Source organism: Xiphias gladius, chromosome 14, assembly GCF_016859285.1.
Source record: "Xiphias gladius isolate SHS-SW01 ecotype Sanya breed wild chromosome 14, ASM1685928v1, whole genome shotgun sequence".
NCBI lineage: Eukaryota > Metazoa > Chordata > Actinopteri > Istiophoriformes > Xiphiidae > Xiphias > Xiphias gladius.
In genome coordinates, this window is record NC_053413.1 from 9,855,128 (window position 1) to 9,866,791 (window position 11,664).

General features: G+C 40.0%; 1 protein-coding gene across 1 annotated transcript; it reads right to left on the reverse strand.

Annotated features, from left to right (window-relative positions):
- Window positions 1-263: 263 nt before the first annotated feature.
- Window positions 264-10,175, reverse strand: mfsd8l2 (major facilitator superfamily domain containing 8-like 2). Its single transcript, XM_040144365.1, has 11 exons — window positions 10,050-10,175; window positions 9,631-9,816; window positions 8,113-8,175; window positions 7,800-7,919; window positions 7,469-7,548; window positions 6,682-6,964; window positions 3,660-3,733; window positions 2,988-3,201; window positions 1,879-2,001; window positions 1,572-1,702; window positions 264-486 (listed from the first exon to the last, which is right to left on the reverse strand). The coding sequence occupies exons 1-11, from the start codon at window positions 10,123-10,125 to the stop codon at window positions 340-342; spliced, it is 1,497 nt and encodes a 498-aa protein (XP_040000299.1). The 5' UTR covers window positions 10,126-10,175; the 3' UTR covers window positions 264-339.
- Between the last annotated feature and the right edge of the window lie 1,489 nt (window positions 10,176-11,664).

Sequence of the window (11,664 nt, forward strand, 5' to 3'; positions counted from 1 at the left end):
AAACCTGCTCTCTTATCTTTTCATCAACACCTGGGAATATAAATAGTTCAGTTTAAAAATAATTGCTTTCATCTTCAATTACATCTTTGAATATTCAATGTGAGAGCAATGGTGCCCCCTTGTGTTATATATAACAAATAGTTTTATAGTGATACGCATACAAGGTAGATTCTAATAAAATCTACAGATAACAGAGATTATGCACTGCTGAAAACATACAGAATTTTACCTGTAAAGTGTGGTCACTTCTATGGCAGGTTCTGAAGTACAGCATGTTATCTGAACATTCTTATTCCACACTCGTACATTTTCCTCTGCAGCAAACTTGTATCGATTCTCTCAGAAGCGAAGGGCATTGCCTCTGTCCGTCTTTAGCCTCTCCTGCTCTTCGGAAAGACTACAGCTCAATCCTCGGCTGTCAGAGCTCTGGGCACACTGCACTGTCCTGGGCTCAGTCAGGCGGTCGTAGGACAGCGCCGCCATAACCTGCAAAAAATGTAAAGCGTGATATGGCTTGTGAGAATAGAGAGCACAAGTAATAAGTAGAGGCTATCAAAGACATGCTGAGTTAAGGATTTTACTGTCAATTACAGCCCGTAGCAACTGTTTTTCAGTTTGGGTATGTGAAGAAAAAAATGTTTTCTTAAGCCACAGCTTTGAATAGTTTAAAATGTAGAAGGTACACTGAAAAGGATGACATTCTGGGTTAAAGCATTAACAGTATGCTCTTTTGCATTCTTGTGGAGAGTTAGATGAGAAGATTGGTACCACTCTCATGCCTGTGCAGGAAATCTGAAGCTACAGCCACCTGGTTAGCTTGGCTTAGCAGGAACTGACTGTGTCCAGCCAAGAAATAGCCAGCCACATAACTCCCTGTAGTAACCACAAATTGTCATTTTTATACTTTGGTTTTATGTATGCATTAAACAAAATATAATGAATTACCTATTGAGCTTTAGAGATGCTGGTAGTCATATTAATAATAATAAATAATATATGGCTACAACCAGGAGACATTTAGCTTAGCATAAATGCTGGAAACAGAGGGAAAAAGCTAGCCTGGCTATGTCAGAGGGTTGACAAAAAAATCTCCTACCGTCACTTCTAAAGCTAACTAATTAACAATTAAAACCCTTTTTTGTTGTTGTTATTCAGTACAGTAAAAAATAGTTTCCAGTCTTTGTGCTAAGCTAAGCTAACGGCTTGATGTAGCTTTATATTTCATGGAAAGAATGGTATCAATCTTTTCACCTAATTCAAAAAGGCGGCAATGAATCGTATTTCTATTAGATTTCTATAAGATTTATGTCCAGTTGTGGATATTTAGGTTGTTGTATATGAGTTACCGTAAGAACACAATACAGATAGCTAGCTAGCTAGCTGTTTCCCCGTTTCCAGTCTTTATACTGAGCGAACCAATAGTTGCCAGTAGCGTCAAATTTAGTGTACAGACATTAGTGTGTAGTGATATCTTCCAAAATGTCTTCAAACTACTCCTTCAACTCATCATGTCACCACTTCTCTATCTGTTTGATGCTATTAAATATTCGGAGGAGCTGTCTTTTACTTACTGAGATCATTATGAGGAGAACTAGCATCATGCCCAGCATTATGTACAAATTACTGGTCAGTCCTCCAGCCCATAAAGGACCCAAGATGGTGGCCAGGCCCCCAACTGAGCGTCTGACACCTTGGCTCAATCCTTTAGGTGACATATCACAATGAATTAAGGTTATTTCTTTCATCTACAAACATTAAAATATGGCCTTAAAAGTACAGTATAAATAGCTCTTTGCATCACATACTTTATGCTGCGGAGCAATCTGTTGTTTTAATATGTTGAATCATGCTGACGGCACCAAGGTAAAATGAGCCAACCTTGTGTTTTCTCTGAAGTGACTTTGGAGAACAGAGACACCTGAGACACAGCCACGAAGGGAAGCCCGAGCAGCTGCAGAAACACTCCGATGATGAAGGCCGTCAGCTCCCATCCATAACCACCTGGCAGGGATGGAAAGATAGCACCACTGTATTCTGTATTACAAATGTTTGCCTACAAAATATCTGGAATATATCATTAAAAATTTACATTTACAAGGTGTAATCTTACACCAACTCTCACATGCCTAAAATGAATATATTTCATAGATCTAACAGCTATTAAAATATAACATTTTGCTGCTTTTTATTTCTGATTTGTAGTAATAATGCTTCAAAGTGTGTGACAGATCATACTCCAGTTATCTATCCACTCTTCTCTTGGTTTTTAAGTTCCTTCCACAAATGGGTTGGCACCACCGGAGATAGCTCTATCTGAAAACGAAACCACTGCCAAGCTGGCAGCCACTACATTTTTGTTCTCTGATGCTTTGCATCGTGCACATGTTTATGAGAATTTGTGCCCACTCAAACTGTTGGATGTTCCTGCATAAGCTGAATTCTATATATCTATAATCTTATAACCAAAATGCATTTTAACCAATCAAACATGTTTCCTAGTGGTCCAAGAAAACAATCATTTTTCTTCAGGTATCTGCCTTTTAGGATTTATTTCTTCGTCTGGTTTTTTTAACTGTAACTGTAACAAATAGCAAACAAATGTAGGATATGCTTTAGCAAATAGCTTTTTTGTCTAATTAGATTACTGTAATCCTTTTATGTGTACTCAGGCACTCCCCAGCTCCAGCACCTGTTACTTGTAATCAGAGCGATAAACATGATGAGCTGCAACAGACGCAGGCCAACGTGAACATACAGGATCGAATTTACCTATATGATCTCCTGCTGGCCAGAGCCTGAATGATATCATTTAAAGAGCACATTCAATTCAGCCAGTGTGCAACCCAATATGGCTCCACTGTACTCTACACACCAACACCAGTTGCACAGAAAGGATTAGGCGCCGAATACAAGGAATTTTTGAGCCTGTCTTTGCCTTTGCATGTGTGTTTTGGTGTGTTTGTATGTTTTGCTGCACAGGTTAGCACCTCGGGGGTTGCAGAGAAAGATGAGGCACCAGATACAGGCGGTGCAGCAGATGACCAGGCCCACGGCCAGCACGGCACGGTCCGCCACCTTCCTGCTCAGCCAGCGCACAAAGAAGAAGCCCAGGATGACCTCCATCCCACACAGGCTGTACATCAGGCTGTTGCCCAGCTCACCAAAGCTGAAGTAGCGCTGCGTCAGAGGAGTCACCATGGTCTGGGGAGTTTTAGAAAGATATTCACAAGGTCAGTCAGTTAGATAAAGTGAATTAGTCAGAGATACAGAAGGAGATTCTTATTAGAGCTGAAACGAGCATCTTTTAAGTCCTTCAAAGGCTTCATTCAGTCCAGATCAAAAGAAGTGTTCTGTTTTGATATTAAAATGATTATATAATCCAGGTCAGTACTGTGTGACTATCCAGTCATCAATGAGAAGAGAGACAGCCTGCTCATTTTTCATGTTCAGAACATAGAGACTAATTATGTTCACTTGTTACATTAGTTTTACTTTGAACGTTAAGCAATACTTGATTATTTTCTAAAACTAACAGTGCAGGTCTTTCAAGGTAAGGCTCAGATGGATGCAGTGTGGATGTAACCCTAGTAAAATAGTGTAACGTTGTGTGAAATGTTTGGCAACACAGGTTGATGGATCTCAGTAGTAACTGCTCTCACCTCCAGCGCCGTCTGATTGAAGAGAGTGATGAACTGAGCCGTGAGGAGAACAACCACCTCCTCTCTCAGGAACTCTGCAGAGTGAAAGACAGAGAGATACACTGAAAACCAGGGAAGCCCAAGAGAAAATCATAAGACAAGATCAAGTGTTAACACTAAATTGAAAGTTTTGACTGGCAAGTTACATCAAGATAAAGAAGTTTAAAGAGAAAAGAAAACTTGGACTATCTGAAAGTAATCTTTAGACTGAACGAGGCAGGCATGACAAATCCTGGCTGGTTGGTCATGTTGATCCTCTAGTCCAATAAACTTTATATTTCTTTTTCTAGAGATAACTGTGAGTTCTGATTTTTTTTTTTCCTCCTATGTCCAAAACACGACAACACGAGAAAAAAAATGTATTTTAATAAATTCCAAATTTTGATACCAGCTTTTCCTGGAACAAAAACTCCCTTATGGGCTTGGAAAGGAGGAAAAATGAGCTGGGCTTGCTGCTAAATTTGGATGTACGCACCAGATGGCTGGAGGAATGGCTTAATATGACAGTGTTTGATCTACTGTGGTTCTGTTCTCTCTACTTAGTATTTGCACTTTTTATTTACTTGATTTCATTTTTGTATACTCTTGCATATGCATGTGTACATATATACAGTACGTACATGTTGTTTGTTGGTAAATGTGGGTGAATCGTGCTTTAAAAATGCAGCAGAGGTCAAGTTATCCTGATTTATAGTCCCTAGTGTGAGTCACTGTAATCTGCATGTCCCATAATGTGATTCCTTAGATAATTCTTGCCTGGTGAAAATCCACATATTTCAAACTTCACAACCCCAGCAGTCCCAAGCCAAGATACCCTTGATGACATCATCAGGGTAATTTTCTCAGACTAAGCAGTATAGTAATCAACATGAAGAGTAAACTAATCTTCATGTGTAAAATTGGTAGAGTGACCCTCTAGACTCAAAAAAACAATCACCAGTTACAAGATACTGATATATTGGCTTATAACAATATAGAGTGTGTTTGTACAGTGTTCATTTATCAGCTTTAACAAATGCACAATTTCTTCATCGGTGGGTTTAAAACTGTTAATAAATGTGTTCAAAACTCTGTGGAAATGATGTAAGATTACAACTATGTTATACAGTGTTATCAAGCAATCTTTTAAAGACATTTTGGGAAATACACTTATTCAATTTTTTGCCGAGAGTTAGATGAGAAAATTGATACATCTCTTATCTGTACATTAAATATAATGCTAGAGCCAGCAGCTGGTTAGCTTAGCTTAGCATAAAGACTGGAAACAATTAGCTTCACTCTGTGCAAAGGCAACAAAATCCACCTACCAGCACCTCTAATTAATACATTATTGTTCAGTTGTTTAAACTGTACATTGAACAAGAGAAATGTAAAAACGACAATTTTATGGGTTTAGGAGTCATGTGCTAGAACACTTTTGGCATAGTGAAACCACAACTTGTCGTTTTTATTCTTCGGTTTCTGTACAGATTAAGCAAACAAGATAAAACATTATTTGTGAGCGTTGGTGGTGATGTTGGATCTTTGGAATGAGCAGGGCTGACTGTTTCCCCCAATTTCCAGACTTTCTGCTAAACTAAGCTAACTGTCTCCTGGCTGTAGCTTCACATTTATCATACATACATGACTGTCATATCAATCTTGTCAACTAACTCCTGGCAAGAAGCAAATAAACGTACTTACAGAATTGTCAAATTATTCCTTTAAACTGTTATTAATTATTTATATGCTGCTTATTAATGCTAAATAGGGAAGGATAAAATAAAGTAAATCCCTGTGTATAAGTGAACGAGTATATGATTATTAGGTATATGTGTATGATTATTGAAATACTTAATAATAAAATACAATACGTCTTTGTACGTCTTTAGAAATACTGACCTAGTTCAGACTGATGCTTTGACAACTAACAGTACGACTTTCCCTTATCATGCCAATAAAGTCAACGTTTATTGAAAAATGTATAAGAGGTACAGGGAAAGAAAGACAGAATAATTTTCCTTGTTCCAAATGCAAGACTTCACACAGGATTTACTTGTGCTGATTTTTCCTCTACAACCCAAACCAAAAATAAAAAAGAAAAAACTGAAAGATCTGCCCAAGGTTCCTCACTGATACACAAAAAGTCAGGGAAGATCAATAATTCACAAGATCGAAAACCAGACACACTGTAACGGCTAACAGACACTCGTACACTATATGCTAGAGCTGCAGATATCCTCCAGTTCTGCTTGAGATTTTCTGGTGTTGTAGAATTTCTTTAAAACAAAATGAAATCAATAAGAAGAATGTTTGCCACATTACCAATTCTGTCTCCATTTCATCCACAAGTCAACCATAGCAAGCCAGTCAATAAAAAAGGAAGTCTGCTATCTATCCCTTTGCCACATCTTCAAAGAGTGAGAGAATCGATACGAAGGTTTGACACACATACATGCACATACACACACACACAAACAAACACACACAGACTTATACTCAGACACACTTTCCTTACTCCAGGTCTCTCTGAGGAATTCTGTGTGGCATGTCAGATCAGATTCCCTGTGTATTGATTGAACTTGTGTGTATGTGCCTGGTTTATGTCAAGATTGTGTATGTGTGTGGGTGTGTGTGTCTGTGTGTGTGTGAGTATGTGTGTGTATGTGTGTGTGTATAATATATATATGATGTCAGGTGTCTTGTTGGATTAATGTTGTAGTAAGTTTACATGGGATGCAAGCAGTGATTGTGTGCTGCTATTGATTAACTTCTTCTGTACTGTGTTAGTCTCTCTCTCTCTCTCTCTCTGTGTGTGTGTGTGTGTGTGTGTGTGTGTGTGTGTGTGTGTGTGTGTGTGTGTGTGTGTGTGTGTGTGTGTGTGTGTGCTTTCAAGAAAAATCAATAGAGCGGATACAGGTGTGAACATGTGCATTGGCAGTGACACCTCTTCCTACCTGAACCCCACAAATAGGGCTGATACAGGCATGTCAAACCTGCTCACCTCTGCTGGCACTGAAATTCTTGAAGGGGTTCGAGACCTCCGAGGTGCCCTGGACTAGCTGCATCTCAGATGAGGTGGAGGTCTCCAATTGGTTGGAGTTGACAGCTTTGTAGGTGTGCACCAGCTCCTCGTCAGACCTCATCAGTGGCACCTCCTCCTCATCATCTTCCTCTCCTTTCATCTCCACCATCATGGCTCCACCCTCTGAGCTGATGGGTGGTACATCCCAATACATGGCCAGGATAACACACTGGAGCAGCACCCACAACAGGCACATGAAAAACTGAGAGTATGGAGGAGAAAGACAAAACTGCCCTCAAATATTTTAGAATGTAACTAAAAAAAAATGCTCTTTTCACAACATCAGAATCCTGGACAACTATCAGGAGCGATAAAGTGTTTGATATTTTGGAAGACAAAGTTCAAAAATAAAGCTGCCCTGCACAGTGAAATCAAGAGAGATGTGCAGTGTCAAATTATGTGGAAAAAAATGGAAGTAGGCGTAGAGGAGCTTTGTAATATCTCATTTAAGCTGCATCCATGCTACAGGTGTTTTATTTAGAGATACTCATGTGATGGAAATAAGTCGATATGTTTTATTACGGGCCTGAGTATTGCTGCAGGTGTTTTGTTTTCTCCTTAGTGAGAGGAGAACAGAAAAGAAAAAAAATACATGCAGGAAGCAGGAGGAGTGCAGAATGCAGAGCATCTATTTCTGAAGATTTTTTTTCTGTATTCATCAGGCTTTTGGAAAACCTTAGATTACTGATTATCTGGATGCTTTTACCCCAGGAGACGTATACTTGTTCACAACAAAGGGCCCCAGTTTGAAATCACACAACCGCAGGAACAGGTTGAACGCCGGCCCTGGAGAGACAGGAGGAAGCGCTTTAAAGAGGAGATGGAATAAAAACAGAGGATGTGTGGAGACAGTAGCCTCTGCCTTAGTGATTTTATTGAATGTCTCCTTCTCAAAGTTGAAACTGCACATCAAACAACACATCACAAAATCCTTCCAAGTGTCTAAAACTGTATTTCTCATAAGACAGGGGAGGAGGGGAGAGGTGAAATGACACTTCTCTCTTTGGTAAAATGAAGGGGGGGGAAGGGGAACTGACCAACAAGGAGGCCAGCTTGTCGACAGGCCATGATGGCAGCAAAAATACCAGCACGCTCCTCTGGACGAGTGCTCCGAGTCAGGAATCCAAAGATGGAGGAGCCCGCTCCTGCACCGACACCTGAGAGGAAAAAAGCAACCTTCTGTTACACCTTCACAATGCCTATATATTGTCAATACAGTACATGCTCTGGGTGTTATTTCACTACGTGTGTGTGTGTATGTGTTTGTGTGTGTGTGTGTGTGTGTGTGTGTGTGTGTGTGTGTGTGTGTGTGTGTGTGTGTGTGTGTGTGTGTGTGTGTGTTTGTGTCACCTGCTACAAGCCGACTGCATAACAACAGCCACTTTGAATATCCAATAAAATACATGAAGTTACCTGAGGACAAATAAAATGAAAAAAAAAAAACATTACCATTTGAGACAAATGCTTGACTCAAATGTTGTTTCCAAATTTGGCTTTAGCCACGCTAGCAGCATAGCGAAAATATGAACTATTGCAACCACTATTGGATGGATTTCCATCAGACTTTGTACAGAAATTCATGGTGCCCAGACAGTGAATCCTAATGACTTTGACAGCTACTACACTCACACTACACTGGCTCATTAGCATTGTCACGGTGAGCATGCTAACATTAGCTTTAGCTATTATTTAGTAGCAGTAGTAGTAGTAGTAGTAGTAGTAGTAGCTAGCATTGTTGTAGACTCTTTCTCTTGTTATCACTTCTAGTCAAATAAAGTTTTTGCCATTTTCAGCCACCACTGTTTTGTTTGAATGACTAGTCAGCATTACACCTTACATAATGAACTTAAATTACCCCAGTGTACAATTTATGGTCACTATGTAACTTCCATCATGCACTGTGCAGATGGGTAAAAAACGCAAATTTAAAAGGCTGGTAATTGGAAGGAATGATCTAAGACCTGAATTTTTGGGCGGACCGTAACAGGGGGACCAGCCCTATAAACATGAATGTTCGTGACTGACTGACTGAGTGAGTGATAACGTTACAGCATTGCTCGTTGCTTTTACGAAATAAATTGGGGCAAACAATTTCTATTGTGTCAGCAGGGGGGCGTTTACAGGTAAGGTTGCTTACTTAGCACCTTTGTGGCTAGATTTACTGACTTTTCAAACCCTTTAGTTACTTTTCTTCACAAAAGTACCTGGCCACAATTCCTGTGGCTTTTTGGACAAACCTTAGGAGCTTTCTGTAGACGAGAGTTGCCAGTATTGCCCTGCAAGTGCGAGGTTGGACTCGCAGGCGCAACTCTCTATGTGTCTCATTCAGTTGACCACATGGCAGATTCATAGACGTGAATGAGCCTCTAACTTTCTATCTGAGTGATCATTCTACAAGTAAATATAGCTGAGATCACAGCACAGCCGTTGTCTTTAAATCAAGATTTTAGCAGTGCAGAGCTGCAGCTTGGAAATGGCTTGGAAGTGGCTGCTGGTTACCATGTAGTGGGCCGCGGTTCAGTCACTATTTAATACTTTTTCCATTTTGTCTGATAACAAAAACAGAAAAGCATGTAAATGAGAACAGCTTTATTGGGAATTCAGCTGTATTAAAATACTGTATATGTGAGCACAGAGAGTAGGAGATAAGCAAACAGATGAAGGGCGGTCCAGCCACGTCTCTTTTGAGTCTACCATCTGAGGTACTTTATAGTCCTATTCATGGAATTCAAAATGTAGTGTGTAGTAAATAACAACTGAGTGAATGGTTTCGGTCAGAGCCCAAATGAGCTAAACAGTTTCACACAACAGCTGAACACACATTCTGAATCTCTGTCATATGATCTGTCTTGTGGCATGACTACTCACCGGCTATCTCAAAAAGATTGGAAAAAAGGATGATGGACTTTGTAGTTTTGAACCGGTCTGACCAGAACCCAAAAAGTGGACCTGTTAGCAGCCCACTCAGACTGAAAGCAGAAAGACCCAGACCCAGGAAGTAAGGAGGGGCCTCCAAAAGCTGCAGATACCTCCATATTGTAGGCAGAATGACGGCTGAGATCGCCAGAGAAAATTGATGGAAGATGAGCATGGAGAAAAAGGAGGGAGATGTGTAAATGACAAGCTTTGTTTACCCACCGCAAAATTTATTTGAAATAAATTAGATGCTATATCCTCTGTGATGTGAGCATACAGCCGAAATGCCAAGCAGATTTTTATTCCAGTCTGCTCTAATGAGACCATTATCTCATGTCTTAAAGTCTATAAAGCTGTCATAATGAACTTACCATACTCAATTCCGCTCAGCATGAATATCAGTCCAATGGTAAGAAAAGTTAGATTTCTCTTTTGGTGATTATCCATTGTGCTCAGTGGCTTGCTGCCTTTTAAACACCAACTTCTGTCTGCACATGTTGTTCAGAAATGTTGTTCAGAGACTTAGGTAACCGGAGACACTGTGCATCCAATTACCACTGCTGGCCCGTGTAATCAGAGGAATTTGTCGCACCATTGTACAAGGCCATTTCAGAACTTCATACAGATAGTAAACAGAGATCACATAAAGCTTCTCCAATAATTGAGGCTCAGCAGGGGTGAGACCTGAAATGCAGGACGGAACATTTCAAATCAGCATAGGAGACAGTGCAGTCCAGTTTGAAATGATTGCAGTAGTCCGTTTCCATTAGGCATTTATGTTAAAGATGTTATTCTGCTTAAGTCACGTCCAGAGTGCTGCACCACGCTGTGAGCGTCATGGACAAGGCAATGTCTCGGGTTACCAGGTAGGGTAAAGTACACTAAGCTTTATGCATTTTTAATCTTGTTTTCTTCAGTTTCATTAAAAGCACTTGATTCTCCTGCAACCCTGTGACCTATATCTTCTCTTTTTCCCTTATATATATGAATAACTGTTACTGTTTATTTTAAAAAATAGTGACTCCATTTGCCATTTCACAAATACAATAAATCACATATAGTCAAAAAGCCATACAGGTAATAAAATATATCAGATAAACCATGATTACATTTGCTGGAAAATGGAGCTTCAACACCAGAGTGTGTGATAAAACAAAATATTCAAAATAACATTATTGTATTCAATACGGAATAAATTAGTTATGACATGGCTGTCTGTTTTATTGAATGGTTGGCTCCATTTCCAAGCTGCTGTGGTGTTCCTAGCCTTGGGCCTGTTATATTAAACAGAACTGTCACCAATTTAATGCCTCCATATGTTTTTCCAGCAACCCATGAATAATACAAGGAGTTTCGATTGTTTGAATAACACATATAAACTCGCTCAGAATCTTGCACTCAAATCACAAAGTGTCAGGACAGTCTGACAGGTTTCAAGCTCAACAGCCCAACGTGATAATGAGATGTCGCAGGACACATGTGTTTGGGTCAGTATCTTTGCTGTATGTGTGTGTACATGTGTGTAAGGATGGTTGATTTGACTTACAGTTCACAGCCACTTTAAGCCTCCTTCTTGTCCTGCTCTGCCTTTCCTTCAAGGTGACTTCATAGCTGCTTTTTCATTCTGTGCAAAAATTGAATAATATAGAATGGATTCAGCTTTTCCATGACAAAATGCTGCATGCAGCTGAGCCTCACAGCCCCACTGAGAGGCCATTAGCATCCTACCTGCCTTACCTGTGGTGGTTTCTATAGAAACACACATGAGGGTGGAAGGTGTTTTGGACTCACCTTTGAGCCTTGGTAAACAACAGGGAGTTCCCCAGTGAGTAAACTGCAATCCAGTCCACTCAATCAGTCGCTGTGCTGCACTTGAGTCTGTTGAAGATACGCAATGATCTTTGAGTTGTTGACAGAAAGACATTTGACTTTCAGATAGAGGAGAGCTTGTTAGGTGGATATACGTACTTGGGGCTAGGAGTGGGC